At 38.8% G+C, this 15602-nt stretch overlaps 1 protein-coding gene across 1 annotated transcript; it reads left to right on the top strand.

Annotated features, from left to right (window-relative positions):
• The first annotated feature begins 2321 nt into the window (after positions 1-2321).
• On the top strand, positions 2322-3690 carry LOC103717203 (cyclic phosphodiesterase-like). Its single transcript, XM_008805499.4, has 3 exons — positions 2322-2794; positions 3170-3224; positions 3326-3690. Exons 1-3 carry the CDS (start codon positions 2333-2335, stop codon positions 3532-3534), a joined length of 726 nt encoding a protein of 241 aa, XP_008803721.1. The 5' UTR covers positions 2322-2332; the 3' UTR covers positions 3535-3690.
• Positions 3691-15602: the final 11912 nt, after the last annotated feature.

Below are 15602 nucleotides of genomic sequence, written 5' to 3'. Positions count from 1 at the left end.
AAGATAAGCAAAATTTCTCAAAACAGAAAAAAATAGTCCATTAAATAAAAAAAAAGTTCCTTTTAATAACTTGGGCGCAAGTTTACCTTAACGGAAATGGTGGATAATGCTAGAAATAAAAAAAAAATCCACTAGTTGTAATTTGAGAGGCCTCTTGAATTCTCTTTCCAAGTTTTCATTTTTGGTGGTGATAAATTGTATTCAATTTTCACTTTATTTTCCAAACTTAGAGAAATGAAGAGAGATGCGATGACTCTATTTCATTTTTTAATATGTACTCGAAGTCGACGGCAATTAAAGCCTCTCATATTATTTGAGACCTGCGACGGTGTTATTTTTTTACATGCATTAGCACGTGCTGCACGTGATTCGAAAGATGAGTGAATAAAAGGTAAGGTGGAGAGATTATACAAATAAAAAGGGGGAAAAAACGGTGAGAATTCCATGTACACTTCTTCATCTCAGTATTCTGGATCAAATAAAAATTTTGCAGTTAAATTCTAGGAGTCCAACCTAAAGCGTTCTGCAGTCCCAGCAGCGAAGGCTCCGATTACAGTGTGCGCATGGTTGGTTTAATTTAGAGTGGTGAAAGAACCAAATTGAAGCCACCAAGGTGGTAGCCTAGTGGTACTGGGCAGAAATTCTAACCTTAAGGTCCCAAGTTCGAATCGCTGCGGCGACGATTAAATTGTGGACCGAAGCTCACTACTTTGGCCACTGCTTGGATTTGAGGTATAGGACCGCTCTTGAACCGCTAGTAGCCGGGGTGGTGCCGGGTGTGACGTACTCACACTTGGGACTCGAGCCAGAGCCCAGAGGGGTAGCTGAGCCGGGCCCATGGGTGGGGAGGGTATGAGTAAAACCGGTCGGGGTGCCCAACACACGGCCATTTCTGCCCGCATCGAACATTCTCCTGGCGGGGCGGGGGCCCAGTGGGGGCTGCTACGCAGGGTTGGGCTTGTCCCTTCCTCCCCCTACCCCTTTTTCTTTAGCAAAAAAAAAAAGGAACCAAATTGAAACAATTCAATTTTACCGAAAAACAAACGATAAAAGTCCAATCAAATCATATTGGTTTGGAAGCTTTTAGATTAATAAAATATATTCAGGCATACAATATTTTCACATTATTTTTAATAAAAAATATTAAAAAATAATTAGTGAACTAAAATTAAGCCAATCCATGTTAGATTATCTTATTTCATAACAATAAAAAACTTATCTGACCTTTTGTCTCGAGAACTGAAACAAAACCAATCCATCTTAGATCAAACCAGTCAGAGGGAATTTTTTGTCAAAATTTTGTTTTGTGACTTATACGGTATTTGGGTGGTATTTGGTGGCCAAAATGGGATCACCAAGATAATTTAAAATCATAGGTGATCTTTATCGAAAGGTAATCTAATCTTTGATGATCTAAAATTATCACTTTTGTATGCTATGTTCCAGTAATTAAAGATTTCGGACATTCATAAGTGACATGTCCAGTATTTTATGAAAGCTCAAAATCACTCATCATATAATACCAAAATTATTTCTAATATGTTCTATAAAAATATTTATTAATAATATAAATATATTATAAATATAATATTAATATATTAGTCATTAATATATTTCATAAATATTTCATAAATATATTTATTAGACCTATATATTATTAATCCTATAAAATATGTTAATTGTTATTATAGAATTAATATTTTTATTTATACTTATAATATATTGTTTTAATACTGATATTTATTCTTATTAAAAAAATAAGGCAAATAGAAGTAATGTATTAAATAATTTCATTATATAAATATAATATAATATGATAATATATATAATTATCACCGAATAATAACATAACAATAATATAATTATTAATATATTATAATATAATATATATCATATATATATAATATTAATATAATATATAATATTGATATAATATATTAATAATGTATCAATATATCAATTTTTTTTTGCTAGACTCATAGCATTTTTGTCCTCAAATGTCAGTCGAAGATCATTTTCTTGAGATGATCTTGGATGCCTAACCTCAAAAATGGATATTTCATTATTGAATTGAGCAGTGACTTAAGAAATAGAGGTGATTTGAGATCGCTATCGTGTGTAGAATCACTATAATTCAACCAAATAAAATTATTTTATCACCTTGTATCATTTTTGATATTGGAATGATTACTTTATATAAAATATTTTTTTATATATCGACTCAGGTGGTGAAGGAGAGGGATGTGATTCATGTATCCCCACTAAATCCTACAAATTTTTAATGATATGCAATACAAGCTTAGGAATTTTCATAATCTTTGAAAGAGAGAAGATGCCGTATGGGCATATTTGCACATGCTCCTTGGCACCGCCGCCACCTCATCAGGCTCGGAAACATAAGATCCCGAACTTTACCCAGAGCAGCCTTCGATTCCCTCTTTCTCTCTCTATCCTTCAACTCAGAGGCATCCGAATCCTCGTCTCTTTAGCCATGGAGAACCGGACGGCTGGCGATCAGGCGGCGGAGTGGTACTCCGTGTGGGCGCTGCCGCCGGAGGACGTGGGGGCGAGGCTGAAGCGCCTCATGGCGGATCTCCGGTCGGAGTTTGGGGGCCCCGAGTTCGAGCCCCACATCACCGTCGTCGGCGCCATCCGCCTTCGCTCGGACGACGCCGTCCGCCGTCTCCGCTCTGCCTGCGCCGCCCTCTCCCCTTACCACGTCCGCGTCGCCTCCGCCTCCCGCGGCACCTTCTTCTACCAGTGCGTCTACCTCCTCATCGATCCCTCCCCCGAGGCACGTTTCCCCCTCACAAAATCCTTACCTTTCCTTATTTTTCACAAAAACCATACCTTTTCTTTTAATTCTCAGAAAACAAACAAGCTTTTCCTTTCATATTCAGAAAAATGTCCTCCCATATTTCCTTTAATTTTCAAAAAAAAAAATATTATATTTTTCTTGGATTCTCATAAAAATTCCTACCGTTTCATCTAATTCTCATAAAATTCCACCTTTTTCCTTCAATTCTCACAAAAATATCCGAACTTTCCCTTCAATTTTCACAAAAAATCTTAAACTTTCCTTATTTTTTTCCACAAAAACCCCACCTTTTCCTCAAGTTCCTCGCAAATATCGGATTTTAATCCTCGCGAAATTGGCTTTTCTTGGCAGGTAACGCAAACGAGTGCCCACTGCCGCGACCACTTCGCTTACAAGAACTCGGCCCGTGAGTTCAAGCCCTAAATCCCTTCTTTCATTTTCCTTTTTTCTTCTAGATTGGAATTGCTTGGACTTGTTCTCCATGGAATTCGGTGTTTTTTATTGCAGCTTACATGCCGCATCTGAGCCTCTTGTATGGGGATTTGACGGACGAGGAGAAGTTGAGGGCTCGGCAGAGGGTGGAGGAGCTCGATAAGGAGATATGCGGGCTTAGCTTCCAGGTCTCGGCCCTGGCTCTCTACAAGACGGACACGGAGGACAAGAGCTTGAAGTCATGGGAGAAGGTGGAGGTCTGCTACCTTGGGAGTGATAACTAGATTACCTATTTTCCCTATAAAGTTTCCATCTTTATTGATTTGGTATTGCTCTTTAGACTATCTTCAGGCTTTTGGTTTGATATGTAAGCTGTACTTCTCCATCCTGTGCTGCTTTGAATAACCATTTGGTTTGTTGTTCATCATCTTTCTAGTGTTTGACAGAGAGCAGAGATGGAAACTCCTATCCATAGTTACAGAAATAAGAATATTTGAAAGAAGCTTGGAAGAGTATGCCTGCTGAGTGCTGAGGGATAGAGCATTTTGAGGAGATGGAATCAAATATAGGAATAAGATGTCAATCCTGAGCAGGTTGATGTTTTGCATTCAAACCTGCGTTCAGAATATTCTTATCCATGATAAGAATAAGCACACATTTACTGAAATAAAGCAACTATTATCATGGATGCTAATGGGAGATGTTAGGTACTAAATTTCCGACCCCCTTGATTGCACACATTAGGTGGAAGTTGCTTCCATTGAACTCAAAGAACCATATACGTAATTCATGAATTAGCCCAGACGGGACCTCAAATAATTGCACTTCACTGACAATCTTTGAGGAAACCAACAGAAATTTTATGATATGCATAAAACCAGGATTTTGGTAGAAAATAAGTACATAAACATTACCAGCTATAACGAGGACACGTAAAAGTTCTCGTTCTTACTGAGCCAATGCAATATACCAGCCAATTTTGTATCCCAGTAAGCAAAGTATGAATTGGAGTTTGGTAGGGGGATGACAAAAAGAAGACTCAAGCAGGTAGCCCCTAATTTCATCCATGTTTTAGAGCAATTACCTAAAAACGAACGAAAATATGGAAAATTTGTTTAAAAAACAAACGTCTGTGAATGTATACAAAAAAGAGTAGGTTGTGAAATGTATTCCTAATTGAGCTTTTATTCACAAAGATTCATAATTAGGGATCCACCTCCCAAGTCCATCATCCTATGAAGTATGAATAGCGCTGTTATATTTTGCTGATAATTCCTTAATTCTTTTGAAGTATAAAATCCATTCGACTACGAGCATCAGAGTGCTGATTTTGAGTGAAAACGCCTTTTTTTTCTTTCTTTTTTTTCAGTTGGAAGAAAGAGAACTCCTCTGAGCCCTTACGTTGGGGTTGCCTGCGCGAGGAGGAGGGGAGGGGAGGGGAGGGGAGGGGGGCGGGCGGTCGGCCCTGGAGCTGGCTCTCGAGGCTTCAACAGCTGCAGGAACTAATTAATGGGCTCAGCCCGGATATGCACGGTACTGGATATCCGGACATACGGATGGCGATGGGTAGCCTTCCGGCCGACCTATGACGGCCGTTAGTGGGCTTGCGGAGGGAGGGCAGGCTGAACTTTGCAGGCGCGATAAATCTCAGGCCGTTCTCAGGTTATGCTCCAAAATGCATGGACCGGGTCAGATGTCAGTTTTTCAAATGTATTAATATATACTAAAATTAAGACATTATATCTCTAAAGAATGTGTAACAATATCTCTTCTCTCTCTCTCTCTTTTGGTTGGGGGGTGGAGATAAAGGGCACACCTCCTATGACTCACCTATTGCCGCACCAACAGATAATCACCGTTCGTTGCCCCACCGCTGATCCAGCTTCTCCCTATTCCTTTTCTAAGAAGAAATTATACTCTACACAATGTGCATCATGTGAAGGTGCACCACACCAATCGCTACATCACGCTCCTATGGGCCCTAGGAGGTCACATGTATATGATGAATGCGAGATGAGGTGGTTGGCATGGTGCACTTGCACGTGGTGCATTTAATGTAAGGTATAATTTCTCTTTTCTAACACTCCTTTCATGCTAGAGCACCTGGCCATCTAGTAGATCCTTTCTCTCTCTCACTGTATGTGTGTGTATGTATACAAACATATATATACATATTAAGAAAAAAGTCATGAGAAACAACCACTTGATAGCTAACTATATATTAGTAATCAACTAAAAATTGAAAAGTTAAATCTTAGTTAAAGTTAAATACAAATATTCAAACATGCTTAAGCACATCATTGCTTTTTAATTAAAAATATATAATAAAACTAATATTATATATGTGCTAACACGTATGTATTTATGTATGTATATATGTGCATATATATGTATGCATGCATGTATACATGTACGTAATAAAATAGGTAATTTATGATGGTTCAGATTGGGAATAAAAACCTCAAACCTGAAGCCAACTTGAAAGTTTCAATGGACTTCGCCGATTCCATACTCAACCCATTTATCATCGTGTTTGGGTTTGGTCCGGTAAAAGTTAGGCGTGTTTGAGTTAAGGCACCAGATTTGCAAGTTGGAATCACAACCCTACTCTCCACATCACCACCAACTTGCAGCACTATCACCATTGGTCCTCATCATAGCCATGGCTCCGAATGCTCTCTCTCTCTCTCTCTCTCATGACCCAATGGATCCAGGTCCTAGAGGTCAGGCTCAGGTTTGTTGGTTTGTGGCTAGGCTAGACTCAAGCCGACAGCAAATTTCTCAATGACATGTCAGGCCAAGCTCGAGCCTAATGTTCTAATGACATTGAGCCATGGCCTAGTCTAACATGCACAAATCTACCGCTAAACATAAAGAACCAATCCTATGTAAACAGCGGCCTGGCCTGACCCATGCACAAATCTGTTGGTAACAGTGGTGTGAACACACTAAACAAAGTGAGCCAGGCCTAGGTCAAGCTCTACTCATTAACTCGAGTTATTCATAAACAATTCTGTTTGAAAAATTTGGTAAGATTTTGAGATCCTTTTCATTTATATAGCCTAGATAATTTTTTATAATTATATTTTAATTTTATAGTTTAAATATATTTAGACCCTTCATAAATTCTATTGTAATAAATAAATTTAAAAAATAATTTTTATATCAATGATCATAGTTCAAATAATATATATGTAAATATTATTTATATATTTATATATCGAAGCTGAGCTCGAGCCAGCTAAGGGTCCATTTGGTGCTATAGCCTATAAGTGGGCGAGTAGGAGCCCACTTCATCGAAGTAGCGATGGCTCTCTCAAAATGCAACTATTTTGGGCTTTTTCTCTTTTAAATTGGGCCAGACAACAACTTGTTAACCAAACACAAAAAATGGGCTTCTCTGTTATCGGTCAAGTTTGGTTGTCCAATTACAGATTTGGCCCAAGCCGAGTTGACTCAAAAATGCTTTGACGACCATGTAGAGCTAGCTGCAAACCAAAGAAAAAACCCTAGTCGGTCGATCCATTGATGATGGTCGATCCATTGATGTGTTGGAGGATCGTTGGATGACGGAGCAGCCTATGAGTAGACTTCCGGTTACAGTGGACACAGCGAGGTTAGCCGATCTCAGGGTCAGTGACCTGATGGAGCCTGGGGGGGACCGTTGGAGGGTGGAGCTTATTAGGGAGGCTTTCGGGGAGCAGTTGGCGGAGAGGATCCTGGCCCTACCTGTTTTTGCCCAGGGAGGGGCGGATAGATTAGTCTGGATGCCGACAAGACGACCGCAGGTGCGAGCCAGGGATATCCACATGTTATTGAGCCGAGAGCCAGCCCGACAGATAGAGGGAGGATGGATTTGGAGGATACGGATTCACCCGCGTGTTGCGCTCTTCATCTGGAAAGTAGCCTGGGGCTGCCTACCGACCAGGAGCTTACTAGCTCGGCGAGGGGTGAGGATCACTCAGTGTTGTGATGAGTGTACGGAGACTGAGGAGACGATGGATCATGTTCTTTTGCAGTGCCCCAGAGCTAGGGGCATTTGGAGCCGATCGCCCACATTGCTGCCCCATTCAGTCGAGTCGACACTGGATTTGATTCATTGGTTGAGAGTGGCCCTGCGGCGGCCCAGCACTGTTGAGGTCGGGATCCGGTGGGCATATTTGGCTCATTCTATCTGGCTGGACAGAAAAGCGGGTATATTTGAGGGCAGGCGGTTACCCCCGCGAATGGTGGTGGACAGAGCCATGCGTCTTGCCAGGGAGGTTTCTACCACTGCCATTACTTTCTCTTCTGAGATGGCCAGGGACACCTGGGGTACTCTTTCTGCTGTCACAGTGCCCAGGTTTGCTCTAGTCTCTTGGGTACCCCCACCCCTTGGTCATCTCAAAGTGAATTTTGATGGTAGTATATCGGCGGACGGGGTGTCAGGAGGAGTTGGCTTTGTTATCAGGGACCATCTCGGCAGTTTGATAGCAGCCGGTGGCTGCCGCGCGCCGGGATTTACTGTAGTCGGTGCGGAGCTACGGGCAGCTTGGGAGGGGATATCCTATGCGAGGCGGGTACTCCGTACTGAGCACATATGTCTTGAGGGAGACTCCTCTGTGGTGATAGAGTGGATTCGGGGAGTAGACAGATATGGAGATGATCATCCTCTCATCCGTGAGATTCGGAGATTGGCTCAGGAGCCGAGCATTTTCCAGGCTTCACATGTTTTTCGGGAGGCGAACAGTGCAGCAGACTGGGTCGCCTCATTTGCCGCTCGGCACTCCGGAGAGATCATTTGGACATCGTTAGGAGATATTCCTCCCACCTTGCACTCTTTACTTTATTTTGATATGGCTGGATGTACTCAACTTAGAGCTATATGAATTGCCGTTTTCACCAAAAAAAAAAAAAAGAAAAAAAGAAAAAACCCTAGCACATCTATCATAGTCCATACTAATCCATTATCTTCAAAGTGATCAAAAACCTTATTTAAGTACAATCGATGGGGCACGAAGTGTCGAATTCTTGCTTGCAATTCTAGAGTGGCTTGAGATTTGAAGTAAGAAAAATTATAACCTGCACCTTGTGCACCATATGGTCGTGCATCATGCCACTGTACATCATCTTATTTCTGTAGGTTTCATTTATCATACACTCATTGTAGTGATCGGTCTATAGAAATAAGACGATATGATTGGTATGGTGCATAGCCATGTTGGTGCACATGATGCAGGATATAATTTTCTTTGTCTTTGTTGCAACCTATGTTACTAGTACTAGGTTTAACAAAGTGAGTGGGATTAATCTATTTTTATTTTGAATGATGATTTAACAAGAAGCAATTTTAAAAATATAGGCTATCAAATGCAATTAAGCAAATTATTATAGACTCTAGTTTTCTAATGGGACTCAAGCAGATATATAAAACCTTTATTTTTGTTGTTGTTGATACCATTATGTAATAAAACCAACCCTCATCATAATATATATAATAACATAAAATCTCGCGAGTTTCACAAATTCTCTCTTGTCACATGACAAGAGGATTGTTTACATGCATATAATCATAAGTTGGTGCCATTACTTGTAAGAGAAGGAGCGTGTTAGGCTAAATTTATTGCACTTGTCACTCGAGACAAACAAACGCGGTCAACCCTTCCTAAATTTTTTACACTTGTGCATACCTTAAGCTCAATTTCTTTAGGGAAACCTAGATGAACCCATAAAAGTTGAACATGCAATGAATCTAGAACAACTTCCATTCTAATTTACGACAAAGTGGTTGTGAAAGATGCATTGCATGCATCCAAGCCTTATCCATGTAGTCCAATACATGCATTGTGGACACCTGTTTCCTTTGGTACATGGTAGGCAGCTCACAAGGTTGCCATTTTTGTTCACTATGTGGAGGCTCAGTTTGTGTTAAGTTTTTCATTCACCATGTGGACATCCATATTAACGATATCATTGATATGGTCCTTATTTTGGATAATAATATAACACACACATACTAAAATAGAGGCTAAGTTCTCTATGCACCATGTGGATGCTCAAATTAAAATTAATGATATCATTAATATGTTCTTTATTTTGAATAATAAATAGGGTTCTTATATCTATTCTATTTGATTATATATTTATTATCTAGTATGTTTATTATCCACTATAATAATTAAATGAAAGCTCAATATGTGTCGAGCTCTCCATTCACCACAAAGATGCCCATATTAAAAACATTATTTAATAGAGTTCTTATTTTAGAAAATAATTTGACGTTTATGTTCGCCCGATTCCTGCCTACCTAAAAATATGCTAGACAGATCGTTGTTAGAACCGACGAACAAAAGTTAAATTTAATTATACTCTTACCTTTCCTACTCGAAGAATAGCGGTTGTAAGAGGTCGATCCACAGGGAGGCGATTGGAGTTGCATAAAAATTAGAACATTCACTCGGATTTGAAATCGATTTTTGGATAATAAAAGAAAAACATTATGTTGAAGATGTTGAATATTTTCTAGCCTACCGAAGAATTATTTTTCATTTGAAAATAACGAAAAGACAAATACTTGAAATAGAAGAGCATTTATAAATTCATGAAATATTTAATTATTCAAAGGAAAACTTTGACATGGATGAAAACAATGCTTAAGAAGATTGAAGCTTGGAACATAAATTGCATAAAGGAAAATTAGATGTATTGCATAAAAAGAAAAATTTAACGATTGCATAAAGAAAATAGAAATTTAACTAAACCTAGAACAAGGATTGCATGAAAGAAATTGATTGATTTCATAAAAAGGAATGATTACAAAAAAAATAAAATGAAGTTTGGAAGCCTAGTGCTTCCTCCTTCCACAAGAATAAAACATAAAAACCAAAAAAGAAAAATAAGAAAACTCTCCTTCCTTCCTTCCCTAATTTTTTATTCTTTCTTTTCAACCCGAAACAGAGCCATGCTCTGTTTCTTTTTTTCTTTTTCTCACAAACAGGGCCTTCCCCTCTTTCTTCGCCTCAACCGAGAGCTCCTCCTATTTATAGATCAATCCTTGAAGCGTCGAGAGGGGGAGAGTGCGTGATTGCTGGGATCCGCTGGCTGGAGAGCTGAGATTCCGAGATCGATCGCGGAAGGAAGCTGGGCACGGTGCGGTTGGAGTGCGCTGGCAGCGACGCGGATGGTGCGGACGGAGGCTTGATTGCTGGAGAGACGCCGCGGGACCACTGCTAGCATCACGGAAGAGGGGAAAACGTGGTGCGGGATCGCCGGATCACGGAATGAAGGAGGCGTTGATGAAGCCGAAGGAGGGAGGAGCTGGCTGCGTTCGATCGGACGTGGGCGGCTTGGATCACGGAGGAGACGCTGATCCGGAAACTAGGAACGCGCTGAAGAGGAGCTTGACGCGTGATTATTTGGGAGGAGCTGGAAACATTGATCCGGAAAAGAGGAAGCTGCGGGATCACTGGAAAGCATCACGGGATACTGGGAGCTGACTCGGAATTCCTTCTTTGGACCACGGAAGCGTGGGATGCATCACGGGATGGACGTGGGAGGCTGAAGAGCGCTGCTGGATACTTGGATGCGGGAATGGAATGAGCTGTAGACGCTGCTGGGAGGAAGAAGAACAGTGAAGTAAAAAAAAATCCCGTAACACTGTTCATATGAACAGTGTTTTTACGTAACACTATTCATATGAACAGTGTTTTCACGGAACACTGTTTATATGAACAGTATCATCTCGGAATACTGTTCATATGAACAGTGATTTCAGCATGAATAGTAATTTCAGGAATGAATATTATTTTTAGCTATTCTTCATGGGATTGGAGATTAAAAAGTTCTTTTTTTCTTTGTGATGAAGTGAGAGTGGGAATCTCTATTTCGGAAGAGTGCGGATGCTAATCCGGAAAGGAGGGAACGCGAGGATCACTGGGAGATCGCACGCGGGTTCGGATGTTTGGGTGCAAATGTGCTTGATCAGATCATGACAGGATTGGGCCCGCGCGGTTTGGGGCTATGATGCATCCCTCTAAACCCTACCAAATGTGCATTTAAACTTTAATTTATACTAACCTGTGTCAAACCCAAATATAATATTATTTAAGTGAATTTATTATTATCGGTTAGCAAAAACACTAATTTTGGTGACATGTAGGTCGCACTTTTGTGCTCTCATCACACCCCCCAACTAGCTTATTGCTAGTCTCTAGCAATTAACAAGCAAATGATAAAATGAGGGCACAAAAAGATGTAGTCTAACTTATGATTTTTTCTCTCTCTTTTTTTTTTTTAAATTGAAGCTAAATACACAAACTAAGATATGTACCCATTTTCGTAGGGAGTCACGATTGCACTTAGCACATGCAACAAGCCTTTAAACCCCTAGGTTACCCTAGTGGACGAGTGTTGTCTCGTGAGGGTTTGCAGTGAAGTTACCCACAAACTTCATTAGTCAGGGATTTCCAATTTTTAACTCAAAATTTGAACAAGTATTACTGTATGAAACTAGAATTGCAAGGACAATAGAGACTTGTTGCTATTATATTTAAACAGACTCTAACTCAAGTTTTATTACACCCCATCTATCTGCTAACAAGTTAAGAATGTAGTGAGGTGCAAGATAGTATCATATAAATGAGTGGCTTTCACTTACTTCCAACATGATTACTCCAATTTTCAAGACTTTCTAGAGTTAAATGGTAATGAACACCCCATGTTTATTTATTTATTTATATCAGACTGAATGCTAAGAAGAATGACTTGTGCAATATCTAGCCTTATTAAGCTTTCTAGCTGACCCATGTAGCGAGTATTAGGCCAATGACTCCCGATCCAGATGGCTCAGGGCACTAGGTGTAGAGACACCCTAACAGGCTTAATAGCTCAAGTTAACTAGGCTTCAAGGCCAAATTAGTCACTCAGAGTTTAATCTCAATCATCCTCACCTTTTTACGCGAACACTCGCTGCTTGCCAGGCAAGAGGCCCGGTTACTCAGTGAGAAGACTTAAAATAAACTCATTATTTTTATTTTATTTTATCTTTTTTTTTCTTTTTTTTTTGATTAGGGTGTTCATCACACATATAACTTTAAATTATCCCGAAGATTAAAAGTATTCATATTAGTTGCAAGTATACATACCCCACTATTCATATGCTTACGTGTTGGTGCTAAATCATCTTGTAACATGTTAGCAGAAGATAGGTGGGACAGAAATTCAAGTTAGAACTGCTATCATATTCCTTAACTCAAAGCTATTGTCAAAGCAATTCCTGGTTTGTACAGCCAAAAAGATTAGAGTTTGAGTTAAAAATTTGAACTATTTTTTTTTTAATTTTAATTTTAATTTTAATTTTTTTTATTTTTTTTTAATTAAAAATATTCTCACCCCAATACCTAAATCTAACATTGTCCTCAATGTTAAAGAAAATTTAAAGCAGTAATAGGACAGGAGAAGTTACTTGATAGGGGGGGTAAAGTGATAATTGGGGCCAAAAATCCTCAAACCTGCATATTAGTAATTTATTAATTTTTTTTTTTATTTTTATTTTTATTTTTATATATATATTTATATAATATTTACATGTTGGGTTGCATCCCTTTCAAACTAATGGAATTTGGGTAGCATATTTATTGTCGCAGCCCGAATTTCAAATTGGGCTGCGTTATTTATTGGCAACACTGTAGGTGGACTAGCGGATGCAGGAGCGAATAATTCAATCAGGGTTCTAATATGATCACCCATTGTAGAGATTGGTGGTTGATCAATAATTTGTCGGATGTGACGATACTTTTTTCCAACCTCTGGGTTAAATGGTGTTAACTTACCCCTTAATGATTTTCTACCATGCATACATTATCCACAACTTAATTAGACTCGACTCCTAAACGAAATCCTAAAAGAAAAGAAGGGCTAGACACAGCTGACCACAACCAACACCACACAACAATTTGATCCTATTAGTCTTAGAACTAAGTGAGGTTTAGTAGCTTCTTAAATCTAGTTGCACAGAGACTTATCAGGTTAAAAAAGTTCCTGAAATTCTCTCTAGATTAGACAACTCCTAATCTCCCTTTCAGATTAAGCTTGAGCTTACCAGTTAAGTGATCCAGTAACCAGTGACCAGGAAAGTCCCGGGGTGTGTGGTGGTGCCAGAAGGGATACACCGATACCACAATACCTGTAACAGTTCTCACTGTTGTAAAACTTTCCTAGACATCACCAATTACTAAATCCTCACTGGAGTGGCTTTCAGCCGCTTCTTTCCAAGAGCCTAATTGAGCTCGAAAACCCTAAGGCCAACGTCTAATTTGATTTTAATTTAATTTGGCTTAGGATAAGTATGCAAGGTGGTGATTTTTTTGGGCTAAGGACAGGTAATGACTTCCCGACCTTATCTTTTTAATGGGTTTTGCCCTTAAGTTATTTTATGCAAATGCTTAATACTAAATGCAACAAATAATCAATAATTTTTTAAAGTTTATGCAATGTCATTAGGTTGTATTGATTAAATGAGCAAGCAATTTTTTTTAACTTTTTTTTAAAAAAATTATTTTTTTAATTTTTTTTTAATTTTTTTTTTTAAATTTTTTTATAGCAATAACTTGGATGTAAACTAAACACAATCCTTATGTGTCAGTCAATCTCCGAATGCCCGTTGAATAAGCTCTGGAGATTACTCCGTGAGGAGCCCCAATAGAGGTATGATCACCTCGGGGGATTGCACCCTATCAATTACTAGCAAAAATAATATTTTTTTTGATTTAATTTTTTTAACTTTTTTTTTAACTTTAAATTTCAAATTTCGAATCACAGAATTCAAATTTTGAATTTAAATTTTTGAATTTTTGAATTTTGGAAATTTTTTTTCAATCAATTTTTTTTTAATTATTTTTTTTTAAAATTTTAATTTTTTTTTTAATTTCAAATTTCGAATTTCAGAATTCAAATTTTGAATTTAAATTTTTAAATTTTAAAATTTTGGAATTTTTTTTTGAATTTTAATTTTTTTTTCAAAATTTTAAATTCCGAATTTCAAATTTCAGAATTTAATAACTACGAAATTATTAACTAAAAATAATCAAAATAAGGAAAATTAATAAAAATAAAAACTTACTACCGGAGTGCGTTCACTCCGGACATCCAAAATTCGATTTGATCTTTGTGATCGTTCTTGCTTCTCGATTTGCCTCCCCGGCAACGGCGCCAAAATTTTGTTCGCCCGATTCCTGCCTACCTAAAAATATGCTAGACAGATCGTTGTTAGAACCGACGAACAAAAGTTAAATTTAATTATACTCTTACCTTTCCTACTCGAAGAATAGCGGTTGTAAGAGGTCGATCCACAGGGAGGCGATTGGAGTTGCATAAAAATTAGAACATTCACTCGGATTTGAAATCGATTTTTGGATAATAAAAGAAAAACATTATGTTGAAGATGTTGAATATTTTCTAGCCTACCAAAGAATTATTTTTCATTTGAAAATAACGAAAAGACAAATACTTGAAATAGAAGAGCATTTATAAATTCATGAAATATTTAATTATTCAAAGGAAAACTTTGACATGGATGAAAACAATGCTTAAGAAGATTGAAGCTTGGAACATAAATTGCATAAAGGAAAATTAGATGTATTGCATAAAAAGAAAAATTTAACGATTGCATAAAGAAAATAGAAATTTAACTAAACCTAGAACAAGGATTGCATGAAAGAAATTGATTGATTTCATAAAAAGGAATGATTACAAAAAAAATAAAATGAAGTTTGGAAGCCTAGTACTTCCTCCTTCCACAAGAATAAAACATAAAAACCAAGAAAGAAAAATAAGAAAACTCTCCTTCCTTCCTTCCCTAATTTTTTATTCTTTCTTTTCAACCCGAAACAGAGCCATGCTCTGTTTCTTTTTTTCTTTTTCTCACAAACAGGGCCTTCCCCTCTTTCTTCGCCTCAACCGAGAGCTCCTCCTATTTATAGATCAATCCTTGAAGCGTCGAGAGGGGGAGAGTGCGTGATTGCTGGGATCCGCTGGCTGGAGAGCTGAGATTCCGAGATCGATCGCGGAAGGAAGCTGGGCACGGTGCGGTTGGAGTGCGCTGGCAGCGACGCGGATGGTGCGGACGGAGGCTTGATTGCTGGAGAGACGCCGCGGGACCACTGCTAGCATCACGGAAGAGGGGAAAACGTGGTGCGGGATCGCCGGATCACGGAATGAAGGAGGCGTTGATGAAGCCGAAGGAGGGAGGAGCTGGCTGCGTTCGATCGGACGTGGGCGGCTTGGATCACGGAGGAGACGCTGATCCGGAAACTAGGAACGCGCTGAAGAGGAGCTTGACGCGTGATTATTTGGGAGGAGCTGGAAACATTGATCC

This window comes from Phoenix dactylifera, chromosome 4 (assembly GCF_009389715.1).
Source record: "Phoenix dactylifera cultivar Barhee BC4 chromosome 4, palm_55x_up_171113_PBpolish2nd_filt_p, whole genome shotgun sequence".
NCBI lineage: Eukaryota > Viridiplantae > Streptophyta > Magnoliopsida > Arecales > Arecaceae > Phoenix > Phoenix dactylifera.
Note: the sequence above shows the minus strand (reverse complement) of the source record. Positions and strands in the feature narration are given on the sequence as shown.